The sequence below is a fragment of the Phyllopteryx taeniolatus genome, unplaced genomic scaffold (assembly GCF_024500385.1).
Source record: "Phyllopteryx taeniolatus isolate TA_2022b unplaced genomic scaffold, UOR_Ptae_1.2 contig_98, whole genome shotgun sequence".
NCBI classification, from domain to species: domain Eukaryota; kingdom Metazoa; phylum Chordata; class Actinopteri; order Syngnathiformes; family Syngnathidae; genus Phyllopteryx; species Phyllopteryx taeniolatus.
In genome coordinates, this window is record NW_026903976.1 from 17,595 (window position 1) to 33,910 (window position 16,316).

General features: G+C 46.8%; 1 protein-coding gene and 1 long non-coding RNA gene across 2 annotated transcripts; both read left to right on the forward strand.

Moving 5' to 3' along the window:
- Window positions 1–2,443: 2,443 nt before the first annotated feature.
- LOC133474103 (oocyte zinc finger protein XlCOF20-like) lies at window positions 2,444–6,547 on the forward strand. The gene is made up of 2 exons (XM_061765430.1): window positions 2,444–2,873; window positions 3,744–6,547. Exons 1-2 carry the CDS (start codon window positions 2,750–2,752, stop codon window positions 4,907–4,909), a joined length of 1,290 nt encoding a protein of 429 aa, XP_061621414.1. The 5' UTR covers window positions 2,444–2,749; the 3' UTR covers window positions 4,910–6,547.
- A 3,763-nt stretch (window positions 6,548–10,310) lies between these two features.
- Window positions 10,311–15,189, forward strand: LOC133474104 (uncharacterized). The gene is made up of 2 exons (XR_009787347.1): window positions 10,311–12,400; window positions 14,273–15,189. It is a non-coding gene; the product is annotated as an uncharacterized LOC133474104 (long non-coding RNA).
- The last annotated feature ends 1,127 nt before the right edge of the window (window positions 15,190–16,316 follow it).

Genomic DNA, 16,316 nt, shown 5'->3' on the forward strand with positions numbered 1-16,316 from the left:
ACATTTCATGACATTTTCCATGTTCGTCATATATTCAATCTGGTAGCATCACCAGACTTTTTTTTATTCTCCCTACGAATTGTAAATAATTCCTATCCGTCCAGTTGCAGGTCACGCGCGTTCTCTTTGTCAAGCCAGGTTTCTGATATTGCAATTGTATTCAAACATGCTTTCAATTATTCAGGCATTCTTTGGGTAATATAAATGGAATTACGATCGTACTGATTTACAAAAATCTCCATTATTGTATTCCGTCGACCACATTTATCTTCATATTGTCTTTGTATTTTCTTAAAGCCTTCTGTGGACAAATGTTGAGAAGTCGCACTGCTGCCAAAACGTGAAAGTAGTGCATGTGTTTTGCTGAACGGGTTAGTGATGTCAATATCGAATAAGCAAATGATTGGTTGAAACAGACTGTAAAGAACCGGACTTTTGGTGGTAAACTGTGAAGTGTATCTATGATGATCAAATGCACCTCTTGAGTGACAGTGAGAGTACGTCAATTGTCTTGTATGTCAAAACAATTTGGATCATTGAAAAGACTTGAAAACAGAGGATGATTCTTCATCACAAATATCGCTTGTCCTCGGTGGTCAGTGGCACTTTTTCAACATTTCTCCAGTACTCTATATTGACTGCAATCAAGATACAATTGGAACATATCGACATATGACATTTATCTTGAACAACCGTTTGATCCTATGTAACCTGAAAACATTTTTGCAATGATCAGAATATGCTATCAATTGGTGAAAATCAACAATACTCCCTATAACGACTAACACGTGGAATCCTGCGGACCAAAATCCAAACTTTCCTATTTCTACAGGGACTATCAAATACACAGGCATTCAAATCTCAGCAAAACTTACACTTCAATCGAAATCACGCACCTCGAAAAACGGGGAAAAAAACCAAAACAATTAAGGCTTCAAATTTTAGAACAGGCTACCCATCTCACTTCTCGGACATAATGCTACGTTGAAAATGTAAACAATTCTCAATGATCCCATTCCAACCCACTTTAAAGTAGTTCCAAATGCTAGACTCTGCCATTTTTCATTTTTACTCTAAAAATAAGAACAAATAGAATTGGCCTATCTACCCTTCAGAAAAGTAAAACAGAAGGGGACTCGAACATATACCCAAATCGGATTTGAACCTGGAGACTTGATAACCTGGACTCGAACCTTACCAATGGAATGCGGGGAGAGCAATTACCAATGCCACTGAATATAAAGGCAAGATTGTTTCAAATACAGCTCACCATATGAGATGCGCCGATATTCAAGGGATTCAAATTTTCTTTACCGTAATTCTTTTTTTTGGGTCTGTTCGGATCCTGAGGTGGTAGCTGACATCCAGAGCGCCGGCAGTCCCCCCATCCTTAATTCTATCTCTTCCCCCTCCACCCCTCTCATTCATGCACATAGATTCTGTCTTACTGCGGCCAATCTTCATTCCTCTGCTTTCCAGCGCATGCCTCCACCTTTCTAACTGTTCCCCCACCCGCTCCCTGCTTTCACTGCAGATCACAATGTCATCTGCGAACATCACGGTCCACGGGGATTCCAGTCTCACCTCATCTGTCAGTCTATCTATCCATCACCACTGCAAACGGGAAGGGGCTTAGAGCCGATCCCTGATGCAGTCCCACCTCCACCTTAAACTCCTCTGTCACACCTCACCGCTGTTCGGCTGCCCTCGTACATGTCCTGTACTATTCTAACATACTTCTCCGCCACTCCAGACTTCCGCATGCAGTACCACAGTTCCTCTCTGGGTACTCTGTCACACGCTTTCTCTCGATCCACAGAGACACAATGTAGCTCCTTCTGACCTACATTCTATCTATCTATCTCTCTCTCTCTCTCTCTCTCTCTCTCTACCTCTCTCTCTCTCTATCCATCTAAGGTATTGCTTTCTGGGACTGATCGAAAACAGGTTTCCTCATGTAACTAATAAGCACTTGTTTCAAATGTCTTTAAATCCATCCAGCCATCCATTGATATCTGCAGTTAGCACAACTGCCTCACGGTTCTAAGGTTTTGGATTTGTATTGTGGGTGCTCCAGGCCTCCCACATTCCAAAACCATCCATATTAAACAATCATAAGCCCGAAAAGACCCGATAGTTATACTGTACTGCTATTTCATTTATTTTGTTATTTTTTAGCACATTTTGTGTTGGAGGAATTCACTTTTATATGTTACTAGGATATTACGTTAGTGGGATCACATGAATTACTACATTTTTTTTTAACAGGCCTGAGATTTGAATGTTAAAGATTCAATAAAGTGAACAGCACAAGCTCGTTAAATCTTAAAGGGGAAAGAAATCCAAGGATTTTCCTTCAAGGAGCAGACTTGCATGACGTCACGGCAGGAAGCAGCTTTGGCCGTGAAGCGAGCGGAATCAAGGTTCCGTGCTCTCTTTTTCGTCCGGACGCTTTTGAGCCACGTGCGGGAAAGCCCAGCGCTGAACCGTCACCGAGCTCAGTGTTTGACTCTGGCTTTCGAATACATTGTGCAACTTTTCATCCGGCCGAATCATTGAAGAGAAGAGCCGGGTCACGGCCGCGACTTTTCTTTGCTGACAGCGGATGAACTCGTCTTTTGTGGCGCACGTCGAAGCTTCTCGGCCTAGTTAGCTTCGCTCGCTAGCGGCTAACAAAGAGACGCGCTAGTTTCGCAACACGTCGCAAATTGGAGCTCGCGTGTGAAAGAGTCGTGGTTCCCGTACAAACATGTGCGCGAGAACGACCGCAAAGGACGAGAAGGAACTTTGCGGAACGAAAGAGGAGGACGAGCCACGTCGTCGACTTGTGGACGCCGTTCGCGAGGAGCCTCGTGTTGGTTTTCCAGCAGCAGGTTTGACCTCACTTGTCGCGCTACGAACTGCTTTCCATTGGGTTTATATTTCAATGAACTTTGCCAAACGGAACCTCGTGCAGCGTTGACGGTTTATTAAAAAAATCCAAACCTCCATGGCCTGGTGTGGCAAAAGTGATTGCCCCCTCCCCTCCGCCTAATAAGTGCTCGGGGCATCCTGAGCGGCAGCGACAATTGCAATCAATTTGCAAGAACTTGTATTGAGTCAGGACTTTGACTAGGCCACTCCAAAGTCTTCGATTTAGTTTTTCTTCAGCCATTCAGAGGTTAGGTTAGACTTGCTGGTGTGTTTAGCATCATGGTCCTGCTGCAAAAGTTTTTTTCCGCTTGAGGTCACGAACATTCTCCTTCAGGTTTGCTGGGAGACAGCAGAACTATTGGTTCCATTCACAGCAAGTCTTGAAGCACTTAGTAGTAGTAATAACATCCCATTTATACAACTACAACGTGCAGTTTGCTAGCCTACAACCCAAAAATGTATCTTCCCTCAAGTTTGTGTTTTGTCTTATTTGGGCTACGTGGTCTCGGCCGCGTGCGCCCACGCAAGGAGCGAGGCAGCGGCGAGCCGGACAGCCGTACCCCGCACCGGCGGCGGGCACACGGAGCGACACGCCAGTCTCGGGGCTGCCCAACGCACCGCAGCCGCGGCCCGTGCGACGGAGACGCTTCAGGGAAAGTTGTTTACGTTCGCGAGCCCGCGAGTTAGTCGCGCCTCTGTTGTTCTCGTCGTCTCCTCGGTGGGATCTCTGGTGGAAGGCGCGAGCGTGTCAACGGGATCGAGGAGCAAGGAGGTTGTAAATATTGTAAACAAATGAGATTTGACCCATCTGTTTGTCTTTTGTCTTGCAGACATCAGTGAAAGTCTTCATCCTGAGCGGCAGCCGTCAGTGTCCACTCGCATCAAAGAGGAAGAGGAGGACGAAGAGGTTCAACACATTAAAGAGGAAGCGCAGGAGGAAATCATCAAGGTTCCATCGACGGGTGTCCTTTTGAAGAGCGAAGATGAAGGTCAAAGTGAGGAGAGCAAAGGGGCGGAGCCTCCAAGCAGCAGCAGCTCAAGTCAACACATGACAACAGAAGGTGATGGAGAAGACCACTGCGGAGGATCGCCGGCAGACGGTGATGAGGAGGAGGATGAGGATGAGGATGAGGATGGGGATGATGAACAGTCGGAAGGTGATATGACATGTCACACTGACAACAAACGCTGGAAATGTTCTCAGTGCATGAAAAGTTTTGCTTCCAAGAGCTATTTCAAACAGCACATGAACATACACACCGGAGAGAAAACAATTGCCTGCTCATTTTGTGGTCAAAGATTCACTCAGAAAGGACACTTACGGAATCACACAAGAACACACACCGGTGAGAAACCTTTCGCTTGCTCGGTTTGCGGTCAAAGATACTCTCAAAAGGGGAATTTAATCATACACGCGAGAACACACACCGGTGAGAAACCTTTCGCGTGCTCCGTTTGTGGTCAAAGATTCTCTGTGAAGGAAAGCTTGAAATTACACACGAGAAGAAGCCACACTGGTGAGAAACCCTTTTGCTGCTCAGTTTGTAGTCAAAGATTCTCCGTGAGGGAAAGCTTAAAATTACACACAAGAAATCACACTGGTGACAAACCTTTTGCTTGCACGGTTTGTGGTCAAAGATTCTCTCAAAAGGGAAACTTGACAATACACACAAGACGACACACCGGTGAGAAACCTTTTGCCTGTTCGGTTTGTGGCCAAAGATTCTCCGTGAAGGAAAGCTTAAAATTACACACGAGAACCCACACCGGTGAGAAACCCTTTTCCTGCTCAGTGTGCGGTCAACGATTCTCGAAGAAGGACAACGTAAAACTGCACTCGAGAACCCACACTGGTGAGAAGCCTCTTTCCTGCGACGTTTGTGGCCAAAGATTCTCTTACAAGTATCAGGTTAAGACGCACAAGTGTGCCGGTGAGAGCAGCAGCGGCGATCAAGAAGCTTTGAATGCAAATGGCAATGTTAAGAAAAACAAGTAGCTACTATCTTGCTGACTTTTATAAAAATCCACATTCGTGTATGCCGTTGACCAACTTTTGTGTCTTCTTGTTGTCCATATATTTTCAAAAAGGCTCCGGTGCTCAAATACTTTAAAGGGACTACTTACTTGTGAGAAGATGGGCCCCTTATTCCATAGCGCCGGACTCATAAATGTCTGCAGAAAAAAAGCCCTCCAAAACGGACTCGGGTACACCCATTTTGTCTTTTCTTTTCTTTTCTTTTCTTTTTTGTCCCGCCCACATTTTGGACATGTCAGCCCGTCACAGCCGTTTACATTTTCCGCAGAAACGCGTGTGTCGGCGTAAGAGAGGCAATTGGGAGTCGGGTTGATGAAAGGCCTGACAAGTGTGTCATGTCATGGATGAAAGGAAAGGAATAGTTGACAATAGAGAATTCGATTGGATTGTTAATCGGATGCACGTTGAGGAAATTCTGACTATAATTAACTCCGAGTGTCTTTGCAATAATACATACACCGGCCGGTGGTAAAACATTTTATAGCCATGAGATGGCGCTAGAGTGGAGGTCACTCAAGTGTCACCATGCGGTCTTCGTGATTTGCTCGCTCGATGCTAATTTGCAAACCTATATAAGCTGTAGCCGCTTCTTTCCTATATTTTTGGATTTTGGTAACTGAAGTGATCGAAGCCCACAATCATCTGCACCCGTGCAATGACGTGTGTGATGGTCGATGAAGCGGTTAGGACCTTTTATCGTACACATGGGAATGACAATGAAATGTTAGCTATTTGATGAAAGATGTGATTTGAATAATGTTGATGAAGTAAGATGCTTTATTAGGGCGATCAGATGAGAGCGTTCCCGTGAGAACCTTTGACTTTAAATGAGGACAAAACGGATGAAGTTGTCCTGAGAGGAACCGTTTATCTCGAAGTGACACCAGGCGAGCTTTTGCTGGAAAGAGGAGACCATCGATGAGGAGTCTCAACCCATTTGGGGGAAGTGCCATCATATGACTTGTCCTTAAAATGACTCCAAATGTTCCCGTAAGCCAGATGAAGGGGGACTTAAAGACCCCCTGGCAAGGCACACCTCTGCTATACAAGTTCAAAGGCTCTTGCTCTCCCAAAGTCGAGCTCTTGAGGCCTCACTGCTTACTCTCGGACCTGTTTTTGTGTAAGACGCAGGATGATTTAGAAAAGGAGCTCAAAATACAAATGGAATATTTGACTGAGAATGAAATAGGAGTTTAGCATTAAGCACAGCACATCTGTGTCAATTCATAATTGGAAGATTTTACGAATGTTCGATCTGCTCAGTCAAATAGTCTTCCCCCCCCCATTGTAATAGAATTTTCTTTCCGTTTCGATTGTACTTTGGATGTCCGCTCTTGGACAGTCTTTGAATGTAACTGAATGTTCTCCTTGAACTGATGTTTTTGGACTGGTTTGGTTTTCATCTCAACGGGCTGGCTTGGAACGCTTCATCTCATTTGTAAGTGAGTAAATGTTTCACACCCAGTTCCTTTCTGTGAGTTTTATTTTCATTTGTATGATTTGTTCCTTTTCGGGAATTGTATTTTTACTTTTATTAATTGTAGCCTTGCCTTTGCTAAATTCTGTTCATTAAAAGATCTTTTTCTGAGCATAGACAAACGTGCCCTTTCTTTGAAGAGTAATGAGTGCAGTGTTGTCGATGTTAACAGACTTAATAACGCAGCCATTGATTATTCGAACTCTATTTTTGAAAGGTTATTTCGGCTCTTCCAGTGGTCTCACCACCTGTGGGAGGGGCCATAGGGCTCAGGTGCATCGTGAGCTGTGCGGTGGCCGAAGGCAGGGACCTGGCGTGTGAGGTCGAGAAGTTCCGGTTAGATATAGTCGGGCTCGTCTGCACACACTGCTTGGGCTCTGGTACCGGTCCTCTCGAGAGGGGTTGGACTCTCTTCCGCTCTGGAGTTGAAGCCCACGGCGAGACGTGGCGAGCGGGTGTGGGTATACTTATTGCCCCCCCCCCCCGGCTCCGGGCCTGTATGTTGGGGTTCTCCCCGATGGATGAGAGGGTAGCCTCCCTCCGCCTTTGGGTGGGGGGGACGGGTCCTGACTGTTGTTTGTGCCTATGCACCAAACAGCAGTTCAGAGTGCCCACCCTTTTTGGAGTCCTTGGAGGGGGTGCTGGAGAGCGCTCCCGCTGGGGACTCCATCGTTCTGCTGGGGGACTTCAATGCTCACGTGGGCAATGACAGTGAGACCTGGAAGGGCGTGATTGGGAGGACCCGAGCGGTGTTCTGTTATTGGACTTCTGTGCTCGTCACAGATTGACCTTAACGGATACCATGTTCAAGAATAAGGGTGCCCACATGTGCTCTTTGCACCAGGACACCCTTGGTCACTGTTGGATGATGAACTTGGTGGTCGTGTCATCTGGCTTGCGGCCGCATGTCTTGGACACCCGGGTGAAGAGAGGGACGGCGCTGTCAACCGATCACCACCTGGTGGTGAGTTGGCTCCGATGGTGGGAAAGATGCCAGTCCGACCTGGGAGGCCCAAACGTATCGTGAGGGTCTGCAGGGACCGTCTGGCAGAATACCCTGTCGGACTGGAGTTTCAACTCCCACCTCCAGCAGAACTTCACCCACGTCTCGGGGGAGGCGAGGGATATTGAGTCCGAGTGGACAGCGTTCCGCGCCTCCATTGCTGAGCCGGCCGACCGGAGCTGTGGCCGTAAGGTGGTCGGTGCCTGTCGTGGCGGCAATCCCCAAACCCGTTGGTGGAGACCAACGGTGAGGGATGCCGTCAAGCTGAAGAAGGAGTTCTATCGGGCCTTTTTGCCCTGTGGGACTCCTGAGGCAGCTGATGGGTACCGACTGGCCAAACGGAATGCAGCTTTGATGGTCGCTGAAGCAACAACTCTGGCATGGGAGGAGTTCGGTGAAGCCATGGAGAAAGACCTCTGGATGGCTTCGAGGAAATTCTGGTCCACCATCCGGCGTCTCAGGAGGTGAAACCAGTGCACCATCAACACTGTGTATAGTGGGGACGGGGCGCTGCTGACCTCGACTCGGGACGTGTGTCTGTGGGGAGAATACTTCAAAGACCTCCTCAATTCCACCGACACGCCTTCCCATGAGGAAGCAGAGTCTGGGTTCCCTGAGGCGGACTCTCCTATCTCTGGGTTTGCTGTCACCGAGGTGGTTAAAAAGCTCCTCGGTGGCAAGGCCCCGGGGGTGGATGAGATTCGCCCAGAGTTCCTAGAGGCTCTGGATGTTGTCGTGCTGTCCTGGTTGTCACGCCTCTGCAACATGGCGTGGACATCGGGAACATGGTGGTGGCCCTTTTTTTAGAAGGGGGAACGGAGGGTATGTTTCAACTACAGGGGGATCACACTCCTCAGCTGTCTGGAAGTCCTGTGAGGGGTGCTTCGGGAGTATGGGGTACCGAACAACCTATACGACCGGTGTCAGAATTGGGTCCGGATTGCCGGCAGCAAGTCGGACTCGTTTCCGGTGAGGGTTGGACTCCGCCAAGGCTGCCCCTTGTCACCGATTCTGTTCATAAATTTTACGGACAGAATTTCTGGGCGCAGCGGAGGCGTAGAGGGGGTCCGGTTTGGTGGCTGATGTGGTTCTGTTGGCTCCATCAAGCAGTGATCTCCAGAGGCGCACGCAACTTGGTGAATTTCGCCGCCTTCTCCAGGAGCTGCTTCTGGATGGCTGCAGCTTCCAGCGCTACATGAGGCTGACCTGTACCCAGTTTGACGACCCGTTGGCTGGAATCGGTCCAAGGATTTCCCTTCAAACTACTAAACTGCAGGCGCTCCATCTCAGCTGCGGAGCACCTGTCCATCTCTCTCCGGTGAGTGGCAGTTTCGTGTCATTATTAATTATGTCACAATAAATGAATGGGCTTTACGCGATTAGGATTTTTGGGGCCGATCACCGATCGGTGAGTTTGAAAAAAACAAAACGATATCCCATCACCGATCCGATCACAAGATGGAGGAATATCTATTTAAATGACCTGTTCCTTTACTGTATATACTCAAATGAAATGATATTTACAATCAAGAATGGATCTTTGTTCCTCTATTTATGCCAGCGAGGCACCGTGGCAGACAGAACAAATGAATGCTCTTCTATTCGATGGCAGGAAGTCAATACAGTCACTCATGTCTCCACTTTTTGTGACATTTCTGTTTGTTGGTGTGGCGTGAGATTTTTCAATTGTCAAATATGTTCCTTGGCTACCCTAAAGGTTGGAAATGGCTGCTCTGGTCAGGTCGCGCTTTCTAACCAGTCAGGTCAAACCAACATGACAACATGACAGGAATAACCGGTGCTAACTTACTATAATTAACTGAACACCGGTGACAACCAACACACATTTCCCCCATTTTGTCCGTATAATACAATAATAATAACATATATATATAATATCATATCATATACTCCATTCTTGTTGTCGTCGCCACGGCAACGAGTGTATCCGGTCGCATTTGAGCTGACAAGACGAAGCCCGATGATCGTAAAAAACGGGGATGCGGCGGTACAAGATTTGATTGCGGTCGTCTGATTTGATTGCGGTCGCGAAAGAGCCAATTTGTCTTGTCGTCTGATCCGGGGCATTATGTGTTGTCTGTTCCACACCGCCGACATTTTTAATAAATAACTTCGTTGGTCATCAGATATTTACTGTACTATGTCAAAAGACACGCGACAAGGCTAAAAATAAACTCGCCTTTGGATTCAAAAATGTCCTGTGCACACGGCGACACAGAGTTGTCTTTCGCGGAGCCCAATTGTGACATTTCGGCCGATCGGCATAAAATGCTAAATACAAATGGGTGTGAAGTCTATACATTAATATTCACTAGATCAACTGAGTCACACGCTGCAGGTTTACTTACAGTGCTAATAAATGTCTCAAATCCTGGCACAGATCGACAACGATGGATTTATCAGTTGGATATGCCATAGATTGCGTCCTTACTCCTGGACTTTGACTTATGTTTAATCACCGCCTTTTCCAGGAACTCAAATACAGCAAGTAACTATTTGTTTAATTTGAAAACATGCACGCAAGACGCCCCGCGAACGCCCGCTGGGAACTATTGCTCGGACACGGGTGACGTTTGAGAGTTACTGCTAACCTGCGGATTCTCATTGGAAGTTTCTTGAACTGAAGATAAATGTTTGATGTTTGATGTTTGATGAACTCTGCAGAAATCGTCCAAATGTAGGCCTTGAGGTCTGTGTCATTGTTTCAGCTTGCAGGTTTGGCTTCAAATCAAGGCGACTTTGAGAACTGTTCGCCTTGATTTGAAGCCAAACGGTACGAAAGGTTGGATTGAACAATAAGCAGTTGACCTGCCAAGACTAAAGTTGAAGCAATCATTCTATCCGCTTGATCTATGAGTAAGTTGGGAGTATTTTCTATTAATATGTGCTTTTTACACCATTGTTATGGCTAAATTGCAGACTGAAATTCAAGTCAATGAGCATCGTCTTCAGTTTCTCCCATTTCTGAGACAACACTTCCTGGGTATTTAACCTTTGACCCCTGCCTCCCCTTTGGTTTTTGGTTCTTCACGCTGAGGGTTAGCATCCCTTCTCCCCTTTTCCTTTGTTCGAATCACGCGGTTCAGGCCAACGCGAAGAAGACTCCGCTTCAGAGCCTCGACTCGGTCGCCGCCAGGCGATCAGACAAGTTGCCGACAAAAGCTTCCAGCCGAGCGCGAGCTCTCCGAGTGACCCACGACTCGACGAAAAAGGCAGGAAGAGGTCGCGACCTATTCGCGCTCAATTTTAGTCCAGCAACACACAATGTCCTATCTTCCCTTTTCATTTACCATGAGCGTTCTTTTCTTTTTGTCGTAGGGTCCGCCTGTATGTTACCCCGTAGTTTCCCCTCCTAGATTGAATGAAATCCTCGGTAAAAGGGGCTTCTGCAAACTACATTTCATCAAGATATGTTCTTGCGGCACATCTGCCTCACGGTTCTGAGGACTCCACTCGTGTTCCACTCCGGCCTCGCCTGTGTGGAGTTTGCAAGTTGTCCCCGCGCCTGGGTGGGATTGCTCTGCTTCCTCGGATTTCCTCCCACAGCCCCAAAACACGCGTGCTCGGTTGATTGAAGACTCTAAATTGCCCGTAGGTGTGAATGTGAGTGCCAATGGTTGTTTGTTTCCATATGGCAGGCGACCGGCACGCCCGAGACCCTTGTGTTGAGATATGGGCCAACACATACAAAACCAATACTTGGCCTATTTTTTAAGAATCATAATCAATCTGAACACACAGAGGCAACAAATGCTTCCTCAATTGAAGTACATGTACAATTCAAAACCTCAGAACTAATGTTCAAAGTACGCAAGCATTTACTTTGCCATAGTATTTCAAAGCTGGTTAAAAATGAAGACTTATGGTCTGAGGGGAAGCGCTATTCCCAAAGAGGACCGACATAAAACGGACGCGTCTCTGTTGGAGCTGTTACTTTACGGAACGACTACGACGGTTACCTGAAAATGTGTGCTTCGCTTCAAGTTTTAAAAGTATCTTTTAAACCAAAGTACTGCAAAAATATATGAGGCAGGTATAACCAAATGAAATTGCATCGTGCGAGTTCCGGGACAAATTGTTGAGGTAAAATGCGTTCTTTTTAATTGAATTTGACTCTGTAAAAAGTTGAAATGTGTGTTGGTGCTTTGCAGGCTTTTTTTTTTTGGTCTTGTAAAGCTCGCCGCAGGCATAATAAGCCACGGCTTCGCCTAACGCCTTTTCGCTTGGCTTCATCCTTTGTTGGTTTTCTGCAATGATTCTGTGAATGAAAGCTCATCGAATAAACCTCACCTAACGTTTACATTGAAACCTTCTTGATCACCTCCATTCTTGTGTGTCTTAGCCCCATCCTTACAAGAGACTCTTGGACAGCAAGTGGCGCAGGCAAAGGGTTTCTGACCAGTGTGGGTTCTTGAGTGTCTTTTCAAGAACCTTTGACCACAAACCGAACAGGCAAAAGGTGTGGGCTCGTGTGTGTACTTTCCCTTGTGCGTGAATCGTCGAGCGCAATCTGAGCAGGCGAAAGGTTTCTCCCCGGTGTGGGTTCTTACATGACTTCTCAACTGTTCCTTGCTCGAGAATCTTTTACTACAATCTGAACAGGCGAAATGCTTCTCACCAGTGCGCATTCTCACATGTCCAATTTCAAATGTCTCTCATAAGGAAAGGTTTGCCCACACTGAGAACATTTCCATTGTTTGACGGTAGCGTGACACGTCATTTCTCCATCATCTTCCGTTTCAGGAGAGTGTGACGTCATGTCGTCACTATCTGATCGTGGCGCTAAGAGGCCGTCTGCTTGTGATCCTCCACAGGGGTCTTCTCCGTCACCTTCTGTTCTCATGTGTCGACTTGAGCTGCTGCTGCTCGGAGGCTCCGCCCCTCTGTTGTGTTCTCCTCACGTTGAACTTCATCTCCACTCTTCAAAAGGACGCCAGTCGATGAAAACAAGGTAATAGCCTCCACCTCCTCTTCTTGTTTGATGCGGTGGACCTCTTCGTCCTTCAGTTCCTCTTTGATGTGACAGGACTCAGAACAAAGATATTCACTAATGCCTGCAAGACACCAAAGGACAAACACACATGGCACGGGGAAGGCAATTCTCATGTTGAGACTTCAATGTTGTGTATCATGGTTATTTGTATGTACAATTTATTGGCAGAAGATTTATTGGCAAGTCAACAACAGCAAATGTGAAAAAGTTGAAAAAAAGGTCATACAAATTAGTATCAACAAAGGTATCGAATGCCATTCACAATTTCGCCTATCAATGGATTTATTGTTGAGCTTATCCTTGGCTACTCACGGAAAGACAAAGAGAATATATTGAATATTTATTGTTTTGTAGCATCTCTGAAATTGAAACCAGTTCTCCACTCAACCAAAGTTCGAAAACTTCAAGGTTAAGTCATTCAAAATGGAAGCAAGAGTTGAACGTAGGCCCCCAGGCCCCCCATCGGCATGCGCAGCTGGCTCTTACCGTGGTGGAGTTTGCCATTCCCAGCATGTCTCTTTCAACGGTACATAAAAGCTTGTGGCATTGGAGCCAAAACGTTATCAGCATGTGCGCTACGTTTGATTGGTCAGCTGCTTATTTAGAAACAATGAGTTTTTATAAATATCAATACTCCACGTTGTAGTGTAGAGCAGTGACTCCCAACTCCCGGTCCGCGGACCAGTACCGGTCCGTGAGGCATTTCTTACTGGCCCGCATAGAAAGAATGACCAATTCATATCATTTCCGTTGTATTGCGTTTCGCGCTTTATTTTGAAAATGGACATCTTCTCCGGCGCAACAGCTGTGCGTCCCATTGGGCAAGTGTGCACAGAACGCTGCAGCGGTTCCGTTTCTGCTCCCAGTGCAAAGATCCAATCATTTCATGAACTGATTCACTTCCTTACGTTCACTGAAAAGATTCATTCTTTGGAACGAAACATTTGCGAACGAAGCACCGCTACGCTGCACGTCGGTCATGTGATAAGTTATTCAAAATAAGGCCGTACGACCTCAAAGAAAAAGAAAGCTTCTTTTAATAGAAAACACAAGTCCTACTTAAAATATAGGTTCATCTCAACAAGTGAGTCTCACGCAGCGAGTCCGCTCTGCATAATACCGTATGTGACGACAAGCTAGCCGAGGACGCGTGAGGGGGCGCAGACTCCGTTTTTAGTATGGCCAGATCACAAGAACCTTGAGTATATTAAATCTGCGAAAAGACAAAATGTGAGGCAAGCCAGATGGGCTCTGTTCTTCACTAGATTTAATTTCCCGTTATCCTACCGACCTGGTTCTAAAAATGGTAAGCCAGATGCCTTGTCCCGTATTTTCCGCGAAGAGCATTCTTTGTCCGACCCTAAGACTATTTTGCCCAAGTCATGTTTCATTTCCGCTTTTGTTTGGGACGTCGAAACTGCGGTTAAAGAGGCTCTGAAAACACTCTTAGCCCTGAAGATTGCCCTGAGAACAGGCTTCATGTGGTTCCGACCTTAAGGGGAAGGGTCATCCACTGGGCTCACACGAACCGTACTGGATGTCACCCAGGCATTGCCGAAACGCAATCAGTGGTCGAACAGCGCTTTTGGTGGCCTAATGTTAGGAGGGAGCTTATCGATGACGTCAATGCTTGCCAGGTATGCGCTGCTAACAAGCCCTCTCGTCAACGTCCTTGCGTGCTCCGATGTCTCGCTTCACAGGAGCCACAATCCTGGTCTCAGAAACTGGTTTGGGTCGAGTTCTCTCACAATTCTCTCCCCTCTGCATCCACCGGTCTATCGCCTTTTCACGTTGTGCATGGTTACCAACCATCTCTGTTTCCTGCCATAGCCCCAGAGTCCACAGTTCCAGCGGCATTGACCGTGGTGAGACGCTGCAGGAGGACCTGGGAGCGAGCCCGCCAGATGCTGCTGCGCCAGTGACGGTCCTACAAAGCCGCTGCTGACCGTCGGAGGACACCGGCCCCCGAACTACAAAGTGGGTCAGCGAGTTTGGCTCTTGACCAAACATATTCCACTCCGGGTGGAGTCCAAGAAGCTCGCTCCCAGGTTCATTGGGCCCTTCCCCATCACAAAGATCATCAACCCTGTCACGGTGAAGCTTAGGCTCCCAACGTCGATGCGGGTCCACCCTGCTTTTCACGTCAGCCTGCTCAAGCCAGCCCGGGAGTCCCCTCTGGTCCCGCCTTCCAGGCCCCCTCCTCCCCCCCGGTTTCTGGATGGGGCCCTGTCTTCTCTGTGAAGCGGCTGTTGTCGTCTCGTCGGCGGGGGAGGGGGTTTTAATATCTGGTGGACTGGGAGGGTTACGGGCCTGAGGAACGTTCATGGGTGGCACGTCTGCGTTTATCATGGATGACTCGCTCATTCGGGACTTCCACATTGCGCATCCAGGGGCCGTCTGGGGCCGGCCGTTAAGGGGGGGGGTACTGTCATGGGTGTGTGTTTGGGTTTTTGTCTTCCCCCTGTTTCACACACACCTGCTCCTGTGAGGATCTTCACCACCTGTGCCTCGTTCACCCTAATGACCCCTTGCATTGAACCTCGTGTCTCGTTCCCTCTCGTCGCCAGTTGGTTGTACCTTGTCGTCGCGTTCCGGCATTCCTTGTTTCCACGTCACAGACTCACAGTAAGACTCGACCCTGTTCCGATGATAGACTTTGCCTCGTGTTTTTGGATACCGTTGCCTCTCTTGGATTGCCTGCCTGTGTACCGACCTATGCCCGTCTATTAAACCTCTCTTTTTGGAAACTGTCCATTTGTTTTGGAGTCGTGCATTTTTGGGTCCTATCCTCTGTTCCGTTCATGTTCACCAGCTTTCGTCTATTGTAGTATTTGTCTGGCACCGTCTACCCAAACGTGGAGATTTCAGCTCACTTCTAACTTGAGAAAACACCGTGCAGTAAATTGCAGAGTTTTGACTGTGCATACACACACATTCAGACAGCAAGATAAGAATTTGCACATTCAGATTTTATTTTGTAATTTTTGTTTTTTTGAATTGATGTTCATGCTGTGGTTTAAAAAAAAAAAAAAAAAAAAAGTTACTATTTACTCCGTACTTGAGTAATAATTTCTCTGTATTTTTGACCCTTAAGTAATTTTTTGGAGGATGACTTTTTACTTTTACTCGAGTCACATTATTGTCAAGTAATAGTACTCCTCCTTGAGTAGAATATTTGGCTACTCTCACCCCCTCCGGAGCGGACATCCTCTATTGCTACTCTTCCGTTTAAGCGACATTTTTGCTCATCAGATCAGCCAGTGTCGTATTTGTTGCACTTGTCTTTTGTATTTTCGCGTTGAGGTGCTGCGGGTCGTGGCCCTGGTCGCGGTCCCGGCGGAACCGCGAAGCACACGTAACATCGGTGACGAGAGCTGATCCGCCAGTACATCTTGTATTGATTAGCAAACGTAACGACAATTATCGAATTAGTTTACGGATGTTAATGTTAAATGTATTAAGCGACAGAGCGATGTTAAGGATGATTTCACAACACAACAAACTTCAAATTCAGAAATAGCCAATAAAAACAGAAAAATATTGTAGATCATATTTTCCTGGAGGATGCATTTGGGATTAGCCTTTGAAGTTGGTAATAGTGAAAAATGAAGTGAAACAGGCAAAGATTTGAGCCAATTCTTTTCCAGAATGAGAGTGCTTAAAGAGGAGGATGCTATTCATGTGGCACAGCTCGAAGCAGGTGCCGATGGGCCTGGCTCCAGTTGGAGGGCAGAACAAAAAAGCAAAAGAAATGAGGCAATTTTAATTTTAAATTTGGACATCAACATGTTACTTGAGCGGTGTAAATAAGTTTTTCTGCGTGAAGAATTTTACTTATTTATTTATTGTCGGTTCACCTTCAAAAAAGCCAATG

What these genes read in the sequence shown, in the direction of transcription:
- LOC133474103 (XM_061765430.1), top strand. Translation starts at nt 2,750, where the DNA reads ATGTGCGCGAGAACGACCGCAAAGGACGAGAAGGAACTTTGCGGAACG. An exon ending in TGTTGGTTTTCCAGCAGCAG is followed by an intron (nt 2,874 to 3,743) that starts GTTTGACCTCAC and finishes TTTGTCTTGCAG; the next exon opens with ACATCAGTGAAAGTCTTCAT.